The following is a 15,163-nucleotide window of genomic DNA, read 5'->3' on the forward strand; positions in this document are numbered from 1 at the left end:
CCAATGATGTGGCAGTTGGATATTTGAAGGACAAATTTTCAAGACAAAAGTTATTGATCTTGAATGGTGAGGTTTTGCATATGAGATGCACTGCTCATATATTGAACTTAATTGTAAGGGATGGATTGCATGAGGTGCGTGATTCTATTGCACGTATCCGAAACGTAGTTAGGTACGTAAGAAGTTCTCCCATGAGAGCCAAAGTATTCCAATCTTGTATTGAGAGTGAAAGGATCACATACAAGGGTTCGGTATGTCTTGATGTTGCCACTAGATGGAACTCCACTCATCTTATGCTAGAAACCGCCATAAAGTTCGGAAAAGCTTTTGAAAGGATGGAAGAAGACGATTCATCTTTCGCAAGGGAGCTTGACACTGATTCTCCAAAAAATGAAGATTGGGAAAATGCCACCATTCTTTCTAAATTTTTGAAATAGTTTTATGATGCCACCAAACGGATGTCGGGGAGTTCATATGTTACTTCAAGTGATTATTTTGAGGGGATAGCTCTTTTGTATAAATACTTGAACGATGTGGCGAATTCTTTGGATCCTAAGCTTCATGCTATGGGTACAAAAATGAAAGAGAAGTTTGACAAATATTATGGGAGTTTGGATAAAGTAAATATGATGGTGTTGATTGCGGTTGCGTTGGATCCTACAAAAAAATTGACTTATGTGAAGTTTTGTTATGGACAAATTTATGACGATGAAGCAAAAATTGATGAGATGCATAATAACGTGAAGCATGCCTTGGAGCATTTGTTTGCATTTTATGAGCAATCTTTCGTTGGTTCTTCTAGTAACCGAAATCTTGGAAATGTTGGCAGTTCAAGTGTGAGTAGTAGTGGCAGTGGTTCTAATGCTGATGACAATGAAGGTAACAATGAATATGACATCCAAGCTTGGCGAAAAAGCTTCCTTCATGCGAAGAAAAAAGTGTTTGATGACAAAAAATCTGAGCTCGATCGGTATCTTGAAGCTGAAAGTGAAGATGTCCTTAATCTGGACCTTTTGATGTGGTGGAAGAGTCTTGGGTCAAAATATAAAATCTTATCTTTGATGGCTAGGGATGTTTTATCTATTCCCGTGACTACTGTTGCTTCGTAGTCGGCTTTTAGTACATCGGGCCGTGTGCTTGACTGCTTTCGAAGTTCTTTGACTCCTAGAGTTGTGGAGGGTCTAATTTGCACTCAAGATTGGTTGAGAGCTGTTCATGTGCCGATTAATATTGAAGAGTGCATTGAGAATGCGGAGAAGTTTGAGTCGGGTAAGGGTCGTGTATATTTCTTTCTATCTTATAATTCATTCACATCTCTATATATTGGATGAATATTTATTCAATCTCTTTTTGGTTTTTAGATTTGGATTGTCTAACCGAGGACTTTATCATTACTAAATAGACTTCATTTGTGGAAACTTTGATTTTGCGGTGAGTAAATATATTTCTATTAATGATTCATTGTTTTTGTCTTTTGGTAGGTTGGTTGGAATTTTTTGCCAAGTCTGCATTGTATTACTAACATGTATATGCCGACATCCAATCATCTATTAATGATGCTGCGTTCATTTAGCTAACTCATAGCTTGTTTATATGTTTATTGCAGCAAGTCTACCACTACTAGCACTCTCGTGGCTTAAGCTGGACATGGACCCTGGATCAATTTTGATGTAGTCCTCGATTGTTGTTGGCCATCCATCCTATCTCTCTCCATGACATTTTCCATCATCTTGGATCAAAGAACTTTTTTAATTTATTTTACTTGGAGATGGGATAGATAGATAGATAGATGAGTTTAATTTACTATTATGAATTTTCAATTTTACCATGTACTTTTAGCGATAATGTCTTAATTGTGAAAGTAGCTTATCTCTAGTTGCTCAACAATTCTGAACCCTCCTCGAGGTTCATTCAAAGCAAAATGTGGGAGGACATTTCTTTTTCTATTGAGGATGCTTGGGTATAGTAATGATGAAACAATGACCTCAGTGTTGCCTTCATCGCTTAAAGTAGGCTTCGGGGAATTTATTGAAGCAACAACAACTATCCTGGAAATACTTGATAGTAGTTGTAATTTTTGGCGAATATTAATTTTTATTATCCATCTTTTACTTTGAATCGTTTTATTGCTATTATTATTTTGCTGAAAAAATAAAACTAGACAAGGAACAAAAGAAAAATAGGTTCTCGGGTAGACCCCGAAACCGAACCGAAAAAAAGGGTAGGTTCCAAAGCCGGTCCCAAGACAAATGGGGCGGGTTCCGGGTTCCAAAAAATAGAAACCTATTATAACGGGGTAGGTTTCGGGTTCTAGGTCCGGAACCTACCCACCCTGGAACCGATCACCCCTACTAAAAACCTCTATTGCACCACCAGCGTTGCTACCGCAAAACCTTTCTTCCCAATACCATCTACCACGATCAACATCTCTTTGTCTTCTGGTGATCGGAGACCTTACATAGCGATCCTCAATATGAACCGGCGGATAGGGGTGTCAATGGGCCGGGTTGGGCCGGGTCTCATATATGCTCAACCCGGCCCGAAACCAAACGGCGCCAAGCTCGGCCCGAAACCAAACAGTGCCAAGCTTGGCGGGCCCAATACCCGAATCATATACCTCCAATATATTCGGGTCGGGTCGCCCTTTTTTTCCCTTTTTTTTTTTTTTGGAGAATCAAGTAATTATGCACGTCTTAATGCAATAAGTAAAGTCTTCGACCAGGAAAAAAAAATGCAATAAGTAAAGTCAAAGCTATTCACTTCTAGCTGGGTAAACCACTTATGGAGCTCCTTAGGTCATTCCATAAGAGGACTCGAGAGAGATACCACCTTGGCCGAGTATTTTTCATTATCGATTTATATATATCAAGCAACTAATTAGCTATAAAGGACTTAATTTGTTCTAGCCCAGGTTGAAGCAGCTGCAATTTACTTTATATAATTGCATGACTCCACATGTAATTCAGGAACTATCTCAGCAACATTTGACTCGAAGTTCTACACTAAGCTAAATTAAATCACCATCTAAAGTCGCAATCACTTACTCATCGACTAGAAAAAAGGGAAAAGCAAGACTTTGCTTCCACTACTAGTACTGCCCTTTTGCGACATAACAAGGATTACCACCCTTTGTGCCAAATTCCTTTCATCACCAACCTCGGAATCATAAACGAGGAAATAGTTCTATCCAAAGCCGATTCACTACTGATCCAGACACATCTCAGCCTTCCCAAACATCAACCAATAGGAACAACGGCCCAGAATCACCAATTAAACTTCAAGCTCGGAAATACCAATTGACGAATTCGTATACAAACCCGAGCTCACCGAACATTCGACTCTTACCCATGATCAAATCATAACAAATCTCAGCAAGAAAGAACAAGAATCGCTCGAAAAGAAGCCTCCTAATCAAGAATCCAACACATCCCCCGTTTACAAAAAGGGGGGATATAAGCAGAACAGCCTCGGATCCAACAAAGATCGAGAACCACTTTGACCAATAACGAATGACGAAAGGGCTCAAGAACCACTTTGGCGGGGGGCGAAGGAAGGGAGGAGGCTCTGCGGCAGCCCTCCCCCGAGACGGCGGGTCTTGCCGAGGTAGGAGGAGCAGGGCATTGTCCCGTGTTTTTGCGTACACGTGAGATAGATAGAAAGAGAGAGATATATGTATTGGAATCTACGAGATTGATGTCATTTCAGACGGTGTTGGTGCAGCGGCGTGCCAGCAAGAGGCGGTAGGTATGCGGTGGGAGAATTCGGAGCAAAGCGATGGTACCGAAGAGAGCATGTGTGGAGGACTGGTGAGCACGCGCTGTTTGGGTTGGCTGGCCTCGCGACTTGGGTTGAAGTGCGAAAGAGCTCAAAACCATATTATATCTTGTGAGAGGATTCCATGCATAACAAATGTCAAACTCTCCACAGACAGTAGGTGCAGTAACCTTCGTCCTTCAGTCTGTGTACAGATATGTCGAACCGATGAACTTAACATGGCCATGACATGTCGCAAAAGAAGAACATCATGCCGAGGATGCCCAGCTTATAGTTTGTTTATCACTCGAACTCCGAGATCATCGTCCTTGAATTTACAATGAACTCCGATATTCTTGGCCGAAACCTTGTGTATATATATTGAATAGAAGGAAAATGAAAACAAGCTTAACATAGGTGTTGTCTCGATAAGTAGAGACAATTGCAAAGAGAGAAAGAGAGAAGTGACAAGGGGAAGTTATCTCGCACGCCTGAGCATTCACTACCAGTCAATTTTGTGTCGATTTGGATTTACGTAACCTTTCGTTGAAGGTCATTTTGCGCACTCGTGCGGTTCACACAAATTCGATGCGTTTGAAAAATTAGAATCGCTCGCAAGAGAAGGTGATAAATTATTAATGATAGAATATATCGGTTCTTCTTAAATCCTTGAATGGGACTAAGGTAATTGTTAAATCGAGATGCGCACAATTAAACAAAATCTTAAAGTTATGAATCGTGAATCGATAATAGATTCATATCGCAAGATTCGGTAAATTACCTAAAATTTGTATTTATGTTGTAAACATTTATAAATTATATAAATAAATTAATGAGATGTACAAAATTCTGAGTAAGAATTGTGATTTGGAAAATAAAAATCTTAATTTCGAGGGGGTGTGATGATAGGATGAGAACTTATGAATTCCAATTGTTCTATTGAAAATAAAAGTTTCATTCAAATAAGACCACGAATACTTGTATGTCATTGCATTTTGCACTACACTATTAGCTGCAAAAATTGTTTTAAATTATTTTGTAACCTGTCGAGTACAATATATGACATCTTTCATTGTTGAATAAATCACCTATGCTTTCGATAAATAAATATATACACAAACACTTATCGAATCTGATAGATTTACTTGCTGTTCGGGTGATTAATGATTCACAATGTGTGTTGCTAAAGCCTCGAGTTGGATTTTACTTTTTGGTCTCAAGTCTTGAATGGGATTGGATCGGATCGTACCATTCCGATAAATATGAAAATAATTTATATTCAAACATATAAAGGGTCGATGTTAGACATGAAAATAAATCATGAAAATAAAATAAATTGGTCCTTTATATTTACACTTAATGCGTAAAAAAGAAATAATTTTTTAAAATAAATAAAGATAATATTTATTTAATGGCTTAAATTGTCGGGTATTTTTTAAGAAAATCCAATTAACTCTTCATCCTCTTTCGCTGATGGTGTGATGCTGCCGTCCACCAACCAACTCCTCTCGCTAGACTGAGTCACTTCGGTGGCGTCACCCTCAGAGAGCCATGTTCGCCGCCCTCCGCCGCTCCCGAGCCGCCATCAAACGCCTCTCGGTCGCCATCACTGCCACCTCCGTCGCCAAACCTTCCTACCCGGTGGATTGCCCGGCGATCGGCGCCTCCTCCTCCCGCCGCGACCAGAGGCGCCACAAGTGGGACGGGGCCGAGTACGACCACATCAGGGCAGACGTGAATTGTCCTCGGTGCTCGAAGCAAATGCCCCTCCTCTTCTCCAATCGCCCCCTCTCCATTACCGGACGAGAGCCCGGCGTCTACCAGGCCCTAAACCTTTGCCCCCACTGCCGGACCGCCTTCTACTTCAGGCCTTTCAAGCTGGAGCCACTGCAGGGGAGCTTCGTCGAGATCGGCCGGGTCTCTGCCAGGGACATGGAGCGGCGCCGCGATGCTTCCTGTGTGAAGAGCGAAGGTCGCCGTGATACGGCGGAGATCGGCGTGGCGGTTGGGGAGGAGAAAAACGGAGGTTGGGGAGGAGGTGCGAAGTTGGGGAGGAAGTTGCCAACGCCGAAGGAGATTTGCAAGGGGCTTGACGAGTTCGTTGTTGGGCAGGAAATGGCGAAAAAGGTTCCGATTCTTGCTTTATTTTTGGGTTTTTTTTTTTTTTTTTGGTTTGTTTTGGATTCATATAATTGTGAGCGAATTTGTGTAGAATTTGCGCAGCAACTGCACGATAAGCATCATGAAGATTACATTTTGGAACTGCACATTTTGTTAGTTGAATCAGTCTTTACTAGCACTAATATTCCCCCGTGAACAGGTTCTTGCTGTGGCAGTGTACAACCACTACAAGAGAATATATCACTCCTCTGTCAGGAAAGAGTTAGTTTTCCCGCTCTTCCTGATTTACGTCAGTTTGTGTTCTTATAGCTCACAGATCTTCCAATTTCTCCCTGTTTAGCGTCCTTCGAAATCTTATTTACATTTTGAAACTTGTCTCTGCGCAATTATGCTCTTGCTGATGTGATATCTCTATTTTGGCCTGAGCAATTGATGTCTTTACCAGGTCAGATGGGGACGTATCTTTTGGTGGTTTTGCTGATGATAATCGATATGTTTCTGTGGAGCTAGAGAAAAGCAATATACTGTTGCTGGGTCCCACTGGCTCGGGTACGAACAGTTCTTGTAATATGTGATATTTGTCTTGCAGTTATAGGACATGTTGGGGGTCATAGGTTTGTATGATTGTGGACTGTTTTACTTCTGCCGTGCTTTTAAGGACAGGGAAGACATTGCTGGCAAAGACGCTAGCTCGCGTTGTGAGTGTCCCATTTGTTATTGCAGATGCGACAACATTGACAGAGGCGAGTAACCCTCCTTCTTGATCTCAGTGAAAAGTTCTTCATGCTGTTGGACAGTGTTGGACTATCTAACATCAGCATGGTGGTATATGTAGAGATTGTGATGTCTCAAATGATGTGTGATATTCAAAATACTAATGAGGTTTGAGATCGAATGAGTTCATCGGAAAGTGCTCTGCCTTCTTATTGTGGGTAAGAGAGACAATTTTTTATTTTTTTTTAAGTGACTAGGATAGCTGTAACATCACGATGTTTTGGTATAGTGATGCTCAATTTCTTAATAGAATGAGGAGAAACTATGTATCGCGACTCTCAAGAAGCATATGAAATGTCGGATATCATTTGGACATCAGCTCTTAGTTGCAAATGCCTAAAGCAGTTCTCATGTATTCCTCATGGAGAAATTTTTGGTTGACTGAGTGTTCAGCAATGACATGAGAAAAGCCTTTTCCAGTCTGTGGAATGGCTCTTTTTATGCTTTGTGCAATTAGAAAGTGCTTTTATGGCAGTATCTGCTCTATTTCCTTTACTTTGTTGGTTTGGATTTGGGTTCTTTGTTTATGTGGGGTGGGGTTTTTGTTTCTTCTTCTCTTTCTTTTTTTTGGGTTTTTTTTGTGTGTGCGTGCGTGGTTTTGTTTGTGGTTTTTGTTTTTTTTTTTTGGGGGGGGGGTTGGGAAGAACCGTCTCAGGAAAACATGAGGCCTATCTAACAATCTTGATAGCATTTCTATGTTCAAATATGCTGTTTAGAAAACCTAAAGCCTTCAATGTATCTCCCTTTCGTTCGGAGAAACTGTTCATTTTTTTTTTTAAAACAATTTTCTAATTTTCAACTTTCTGTTTTCTTGGAAAGTGTTGGTACATGAGCCCTCTATAAAACTGCAAATTGTGAAATCATGTTCTGTATGATTTTATTATTCACCTGTATCAATTCATTTTTCTTTTCTTTGTGCCAGTATCAACTTTTTTAAACATCTAAAATGTCACTTATATATATAAATTTATATGTTCTTTTTTTTTTTTTTTTTGGGGGGGAAGGTTTGGGGTTATTGGTTTGGGTGGGGAGGGGATCGGAAAGCTTCTTTGGAGTTTTGTGCACCAATAAGCCTTGCCCATAGTCTCCCGGCAATGAAAAAAGAAAACGCCCTGAGTAAGGTTTCCCTATTAAATTAATTCCCAAAGCTTGTTGCAGCGTCACATACACGTACATAGAGTTTGGGTGAGCAAGTCTGCAAATACTTGGATTGTAGTGTGAGATCTTGAGATGCTTGCAATGAGTTTTGTGTTTCTAATCTTGAACGTGTGAAAACAAGGGATTTCTTTGAAAAGTTTGCAACCATCAGCTGTAAGGTGATTAGCGAAGCCTTCCTTTTTCTTCTGCTCAACAGCGCATTTTCAATTGAGTTGACAACTGTGGAGACATTATGCTGTTTTCAATCTTCAGCTTTAAGTTTAGAAAACCAGTCTCAGCTTTTTCAGAAGAATCTTGTTAGAATATGCTACCAAAACGAGTTCCCCATGTTTCCAAAACAGAATGAAAATAGGAACTGGGAGAATTTTCTCAAAGCAAAGGGCCCCTAAATGAATCAATCTCTAAAGGAATGGGACCGGCTATCTCGGTCATTAGCGAACTTCTCTGAAAGATTTTATGATACCACAACCAACTGTTCTAAAAGCCTAAGTTGATAGCAAAAGGCGTGGTTTAATATTTATATATTCCAACACTCCCCACCATGCTTAGTCTGGTTTTGTTGCCTAGTATTAAGCGTCGACATATTCATTAGGGAGGCAAATAGGGGCCTGGAAAGGTTTGAACTCGGGAACTCCTGCTCCGATACCATGAAAGATGTTATAAGACCACCGCCAATTGTTCTAAAAACTTAAGTTGATAAAAGAAGGTGTGGTTTAATATTTATATATTCCAACATTTTCTAGAGTTATTGATGCAGATTCCCTATGCATTTTGTTTTCTTCCTTTTCCGTTCAATTGCCACCTCCCTGAATTTGTTCTGCAATTGCATGCCAGTGATTTTTGTTGTCATTTTTTGTTGCCAATATCATTTACATGCATATCTAAGATAAACTGATTCTCTCTCTATCTCTCCCTCTCTCTCTCTCTCCAGGCAGGTTATGTTGGTGAAGACGTAGAGTCAATAATATATAAGCTGCTTGCGGTATGTTTAGAAGTACTCTTGCCAAACAAAAAGAAATCTCTTTCAGGTTTTTTCCTTGGTTTCATCATCAAATGTTGGCAGTGTTAACAATCATAATCTCATACGATATGCATATAGAAGGCCACTTAAGTTGGTGATTCTTCCTACTCCATTGGGAAATTCTGTGATTTGAAAGATTCATAATGGCGTTTTATGTGTTGATTTTTTGTATTCCTATTTTTTATGCAGGGATGATTGTAATTTAAGCAAAAATAGTGACCTTTTAGAGATCTTTTTTGGAAATCAGCCGGGACATGAAATGTACTGCGCCCTTCTTTCCTCGCAACAGTATTCTTGTTCTTAGTTATAAGTCCAACATCTAACCATTAGTTGGGTGCTAGCCTCTTAGCAAATGGTTTTGGAGAAAGATTTTTAAAAAAAAGTGATATTGTGAGAATAAGGGGTGAAGAAAGTTAACAGTAATGGGCCAAAACCTTTCAAAACACCACAAGTTGGAAGGTGGACTTGTAAAAAGAAAATTAGAGATGAGCACACGCTTCATGGTTACAAAGCCAAGAATGCCTTGCTGGCTTTTAGAAATTTTTAATGGTTGCATTTGCATGTTTCTGCTAAATTGCTGGACCAGATTTGAGGTGTATATTCGTCGTGTATTGCTAGTCTTGTTTCACATACCATATAGGTGGGTTTTAGCCATAGGGGTAGAGATGCTATCTGCCATTGTATACACATCCATTCATGTTTACAGTATTAGAATATAGTTAAAGATTTTGAAGTAATTTCTTGCTGTTCATGGCATGCCTTGTTTATCAACCTCAACTTATGTTATGGCCCTTAGGCAGCTGATTTCAATGTGGAGGCAGCACAGCAAGGTATCGTTTACATAGATGAAGTTGATAAAATAACTAAGAAGGTACTCTGACTGATTCATTTTTTTGTTCAAGATATAGAGTATCTAGAGCTCATACTATCTAAGTGGGACTAATGTGCAGGCTGAGTATACAGATACTGGCCGAGATGTTTCAGGGGAGGGTGTCCAACAGGCATTACTGAAAATGCTAGAAGGCACTGTGAGTTTCCTTTGTTTGTACTAGTTCTTTTTTATCCTTCATGCTTGCAGTGTCTGTGAAAGAGCTCAAAAAGAACAGTCGGATGGTTTTCTTGCATGTGGTTTTACATATTTTCTTCTTTGGTTTCAAATTATTGGATTAGTGTTTTGATTTATATTGGGAGTTATGCTATTTTTCTTTCCCATGAGAGCAGGGCAACTTAGCTTTATTATTAATTGAGTACAGAAATCTGGAATAGGGGTATGGAATCCTTCGGCTTCCTAATTTGCTTTACAATTTTGAGTTATAGGAACAGTAATCAATATTAGCTCAAAATCAGAGGGTTCTGATTCGGTGGCCATTGTACTTTCTTGGTTTGCCATTTGATGTTAATCTAAGACCCTGTTTGAGTAACTTGCAAGTTAATGGATGCTATCTTTTTCGTTTTCTCATTGACATCTTTGGGTCAGTTTGGAATAACATTCACTTTAACTTTTTACAGTTTTTTTTTTTTTAATTTAGCGCCTCACACAAATGGATTTTTTTTAACTCAGAACAGAACTTTCAAAACATACATCTGACATGTAGATTGACATATAAATTTTTTGTAAACTCTTTAAGGAAAGGGCACAATTGTCAGTTCTTATAATACTTGAATAGCCTTTTGTTTCTTGTGAAACTTACTTACATCCTCAAGCTTTAATTACATGTAGTCCACCTATGGTTTTATCTCCAACTTGATTTGTATCTGCAAAGTTCGGAAGCTTTTTGGCCTGTATAGAAGTGGTGGTGTGGTTTTATGTACATTGAGCTCGAATGCCTTTTGCGATACATCATCTATCAATTACCTCAAAATGTTATAGATCTTTTTAAATTAGAGCAAACGAAGTACCTCTCTTTTGCATTCATGAGCTTCTTCAGTTGTATCAATTCTCTATTCTGTTTTCCTAGTACCAAAGGCTACATTTTCCAGTTCATGTATACATAAGGACTATGTTGTCATTCTCAGGTAGTGAATATTTCTGACAAAGGAGCTCGAAAGCATCTTCCTGGAGATGACATTCGGGTAAACTGAATTTTCTGTTACATCCATTAGTACTTCGTGTTTCTGGGATACTCTTATTGATTAATTAATGGGTGGAATGATGGAGTGAGAGTCACCCATAGGGATGGCAGAGGGGCAGTGGGTCTTGGATTTCCCATCCCCACCTTGTGGTAAATTGAGGAAGCCCCATCCCCACCCCGTGGGGCATTCGGATTTTGCTACCCTCCATGTAATTTTGCCCCACATTTATCTTAAACTTAACTTTAATTCAAAAGATTATTTTGGATTTAACATCACAGAGTTTTTCTAATCCTTGAAAAGGTAAAAGAAGAAAATTGATTGTCAAGTTGTAGTCGAATAAAAAATTTTAGGGGCGGCCAATGTGGGCATATGCATGCTGGGATAAATTGCCATCCCTAGTCACCTAAAGGTCTTTGGTAATTGGTACTTCTTCCCAGTTGGTTGCATGAGTCTCATTTTTTTTTTTTTTTTGGGGGAGGGAGGGGGGGCGGCCCTTTGACGTGCTCTCATGTTTCTCCTACTTGGAACTTTAATTTCATGACATGATCTTAAATGTTTGATGAAGTGTAATTTTTCATGCTTAAGATGTCTAAACTCTTGTGCTGATGTTTAGATAGATACAAAGGATATCCTGTTTATATGTGGTGGGGCCTTTGTTGATTTGGATAAGACTATCTCGGAAAGGTAAAGCCCTTTCAGGATCTTTGGGTGATGTTAATCAGTTCCTTTTTTTTCATCTATTTGATTGCTTGTAGAAAGGAAGTTCATAGTGTCAACTTTTGTCTATTTACTATTTTTGCAGGCGACAAGATTCTTCCATTGGATTTGGAGCACCAGTGCGCGCAAACATGAGAGTGGGTGGACTGACAGATACAGTGGTGGCATCCTCCTTGTTGCAATGTGTTGAGTATCTGAATAAGAACTCGAGAATTTGAATTAAGTATTATTTGTTAATTTCATTTTCTTTTATTGGTGAAAAACGTAATGTATAGGCAACTGTCCCAGGTTTGTTAATTGTAGTCTGATATCATGCGCCTATATTAATGGCAATGCAGGTAGAAAGTGGTGATCTCATTGCATATGGCCTTATTCCAGAGTTTGTTGGAAGGTTTCCTGTTTTGGTTAGCCTATCAGCTTTGAGTGAAGACCAATTAGTTCAGGTGCATGGTTACCACCGATAGGATAACCGTACTGCCTCTGCAATATGCTGATTTCTTTAGATGAATTCTTCACTTTTGCTTTTCTTTTATGGCAAAGGTGACAGAATCTTTTTCCTGGATGTACATTAGGTTCTCACGAAGCCGAAAAATGCTCTTGGGAAGCAGTACAAGAAGATGTTCCGGATGAATAATGTATGCTGATCTGTCAGTAGTCTTGATGAAAATGTTCTCTTGATAATGTTCATGTTGGTGCCATAGTGTCGTGCTAACCTATATCATCACATAAATTTCAGGTTGAATTACAGTTTACAGAGAATGCCTTGAGATTAATTGCTAAGAAAGCACTGGCAAAGAACACTGGTGCACGAGGTTTAAGAGCTCTTTTGGAGAATATACTGATCGAAGCAATGTTTGAGGTACCAACTGCCATTTCAGTTCCTTGTATAATATACTGATTGCATCTTCCTCTGGTACTGAAAACTCACTCTAATTTCCTGTATGGTTCTCCTGGCCCAAAAGTTGATAATATGAACATGGTTTTATCAGCGATGTGTCACTCCACTCTATGCTTCAGCAACCCGCTATATGGACAACTAGTGGCTGAGAATAAAGAAGTAGATTTCTTAGAATGGTTATGAAAGTTGTATTTGTTATGCTCTTTTGAGACTACTTGGCGGTACAGAACCTAAAGCTCCAGTCTCGTTGTTGCAGTTAACCAGAGTAACAAAATTAAGATCTTACACCATCCTGTATAGCCCCCTAAAAGGATAGTAAAAGTGTGTGCTGTCCTCCCCGATCTTTACAACTGCAGTCAGTGAATCATAACTCTCAAGAAGCAGTTTGACCCCTCAACCAAAAAAATCAATAAATAAATAAATCTTGAGGAAGCAGGAGTCTGTTTATTCCATAATGATATACTCTTGGCTGAAAAACCAAACCCTTAACTAGTCAGTTAGTCTGACAATAGTTGTGAGAGGATTAATTCTTCTATTGTTAAGAATGGAAAAGTGCGGGAAATCTGTATTCTTGAGTTTAGTTGCCCTACATTACTCATACTATCCAATGCCAAAAAGATGTATCTTTCTATTGTACAGGTTCCGCAGGATACTGCAGGTGTCAATACTGTACGTACCGTTCTAGTCGATGAGGAGGCTGTTGGCCCATTGGATGGACCAGGTTGCGGAGCGAAAATTATTCAAAAGGATTTGCAAATAGAAGCAGTTCTTTCATGAATAAGCCCTAAATATGGTACTTGGTGCCTCTTTTTCAATGCTCTGTAGTGCTTAAATTTCTTTTCATCTAATTATTTGATCTTTATTTTGTCTACACTAGGTAGTCAGCGCTCTTGCAACTTAATTTGAGAGAGGGAAAACTTCAAGATGCTAATCACTGATGGAAACTTTGGTCTCTAAAGTCAGCAACTTTTTTTTTTTTTTTGGGGGTTCACAAAGTCATCACTCATCGGCTCTCTTAAGGTTATTGCACAAAAGTATGGGTGTATTGAAGAGCTCCTTAAGGATATTGCACTCAAGGGTGGGCGTATTGTCGGGCTTGGTCTAATACGGGGATAGGAGATGCGGAGCTAAAGTGATATTCGACAGAGATGGATCCCTAGTGGACTCAGGTCATACGAGTACTTTGCCTTGTGGAGACTGACTGTACAGGAATTATAGCATGCCATTGTCGCTGCGTCAGCTACGATGTTGCTAGCAGATAATATCACTAGTTAGGTCTTGTTTTGCATAAGAGATGAAGGAGAAATATGTGCCATGAGGTGAAGGGGAAATAACTGGGGACGTGCCAATAATCGAAGCCAGGCAAGTCCTTCTGTATAGGCTCCACTGCTTCACTACTATCTTTGTTGGACCGCAACTGTCAGTATTGAAATTTTAGTATGACTGGATTCCGGGGATAATAAATTGTCGTTGGATCATGTCAGCGGGAACATAGCAGCCAGCAACATATCGAATGGTTTACAAAATTACTTTCCGAAACGATTCCATAAATTGTATTTTGGATATCTGAATAAACAAGTCGTACTGAATCTATATCCTTTCGTATGCTTATTTTTTTTCAAAAGTCAGTATTTTGTCTTTCAAGCATTAGTATTTACTCTTAATTTTAAGAGTTGGTGCAGTTAAGTGCTAATGTAACCTTGCCAAGGCCTGCAAGATATGATCGGTGACCTTCCTCATAGCATATCGCTTTTCAAGCTCATTTGAAAAATTTGTGGTAGGTTCAATTATATATTCCTAATTTGGGGTATTACATTTTAAACTTGACCCTATATTCTTGAATTCTATTAAAAGTAGTCCTTCGAATACAAAAGATTTCATATAAAACTAGAAAAATAGTGCAACGGACTCTTTATGGGTTGTCGCCACAAACCACTATACCATTACATTTGCCATTAATTTCTATACCTCCTACAGCTGCCGATTATTATCTCTTGAAAAGAAATCATCCATTAATCTATTTCTTTATTCAATCTATTGGTATGATCAATTTTTTTTGCGTGGGAGATTGATATAATCAATTCAAGTAATTTGCCAATATGCATGCGACTTTGCTGGTAAAGGGATTTGAGGGGAGTGGACGCTAGTATTATAGGTACGGAGTTGGACTCCTGCTCCAAAAATCAGAATTAGAGAGATGATAGAAAAAAAAAAGTCTAAATAATTTGACGTAAGTGTTGGTGGAGTAGACAATAGTAATCTAAATCCGTGATTTCGTCTTTGCACAATCCACAAAGAGATTGTGTCAAATTCATTCAATCAAACAAAGGAGGTGATTCTGTTTCCTTTTTAAGTTGAGCCACAATTGGAATAATGATAATCAAGTGAATCAATATAAATAACCACGTTCATCTAGGATCTGTCGAATTAAAAAAAAAAAAACAGATGATGTGATCGAAACATGAAATTAATGATTCCAAAAATGCCATGCTTTCTAAATATTGTGGAAGCGTACTTTTCCTTCGCAATCATAGATGATAGGGCTTAGCTCATAGACGGGCCATAGACCCAAACCCGGATAGACAAAACCGGGTCCAGGCCCGGTTCAATTACTCAAAAAGCACGAAAAAAAAAAAAAAAGGGTTTTA

General features: G+C 39.0%; 1 protein-coding gene across 8 annotated transcripts; it reads left to right on the forward strand.

Moving 5' to 3' along the window:
* Nucleotides 1-5,197: 5,197 nt before the first annotated feature.
* Nucleotides 5,198-13,975, forward strand: LOC115725852 (CLP protease regulatory subunit CLPX2, mitochondrial-like). 8 transcript variants are annotated; one of them, XR_004013472.2, is made up of 16 exons: nt 5,198-5,880; nt 6,074-6,135; nt 6,320-6,423; nt 6,538-6,617; nt 8,738-8,788; nt 9,624-9,698; nt 9,778-9,855; nt 10,844-10,900; nt 11,514-11,584; nt 11,703-11,802; nt 11,956-12,060; nt 12,190-12,252; nt 12,354-12,476; nt 13,155-13,308; nt 13,393-13,426; nt 13,512-13,975. XR_004013472.2 is itself a non-coding variant. In XM_048279213.1 (16 exons), exons 1-14 carry the CDS (start codon nt 5,305-5,307, stop codon nt 13,290-13,292), a joined length of 1,683 nt encoding a protein of 560 aa, XP_048135170.1. In that variant the 5' UTR covers nt 5,198-5,304; the 3' UTR covers nt 13,293-13,308; nt 13,397-13,426; nt 13,536-13,975. The 8 variants fall into 8 exon arrangements, 6 of the variants coding, with proteins under 6 accessions (XP_048135170.1, XP_030511353.1, XP_048135168.1 ...); XR_004013473.2 differs by having other exon boundaries at nt 13,536-13,975; XM_048279213.1 differs by having other exon boundaries at nt 13,397-13,426; nt 13,536-13,975.
* Nucleotides 13,976-15,163: the final 1,188 nt, after the last annotated feature.

This window comes from Rhodamnia argentea, chromosome 5, assembly GCF_020921035.1.
Source record: "Rhodamnia argentea isolate NSW1041297 chromosome 5, ASM2092103v1, whole genome shotgun sequence".
Classification (NCBI taxonomy): domain Eukaryota; kingdom Viridiplantae; phylum Streptophyta; class Magnoliopsida; order Myrtales; family Myrtaceae; genus Rhodamnia; species Rhodamnia argentea.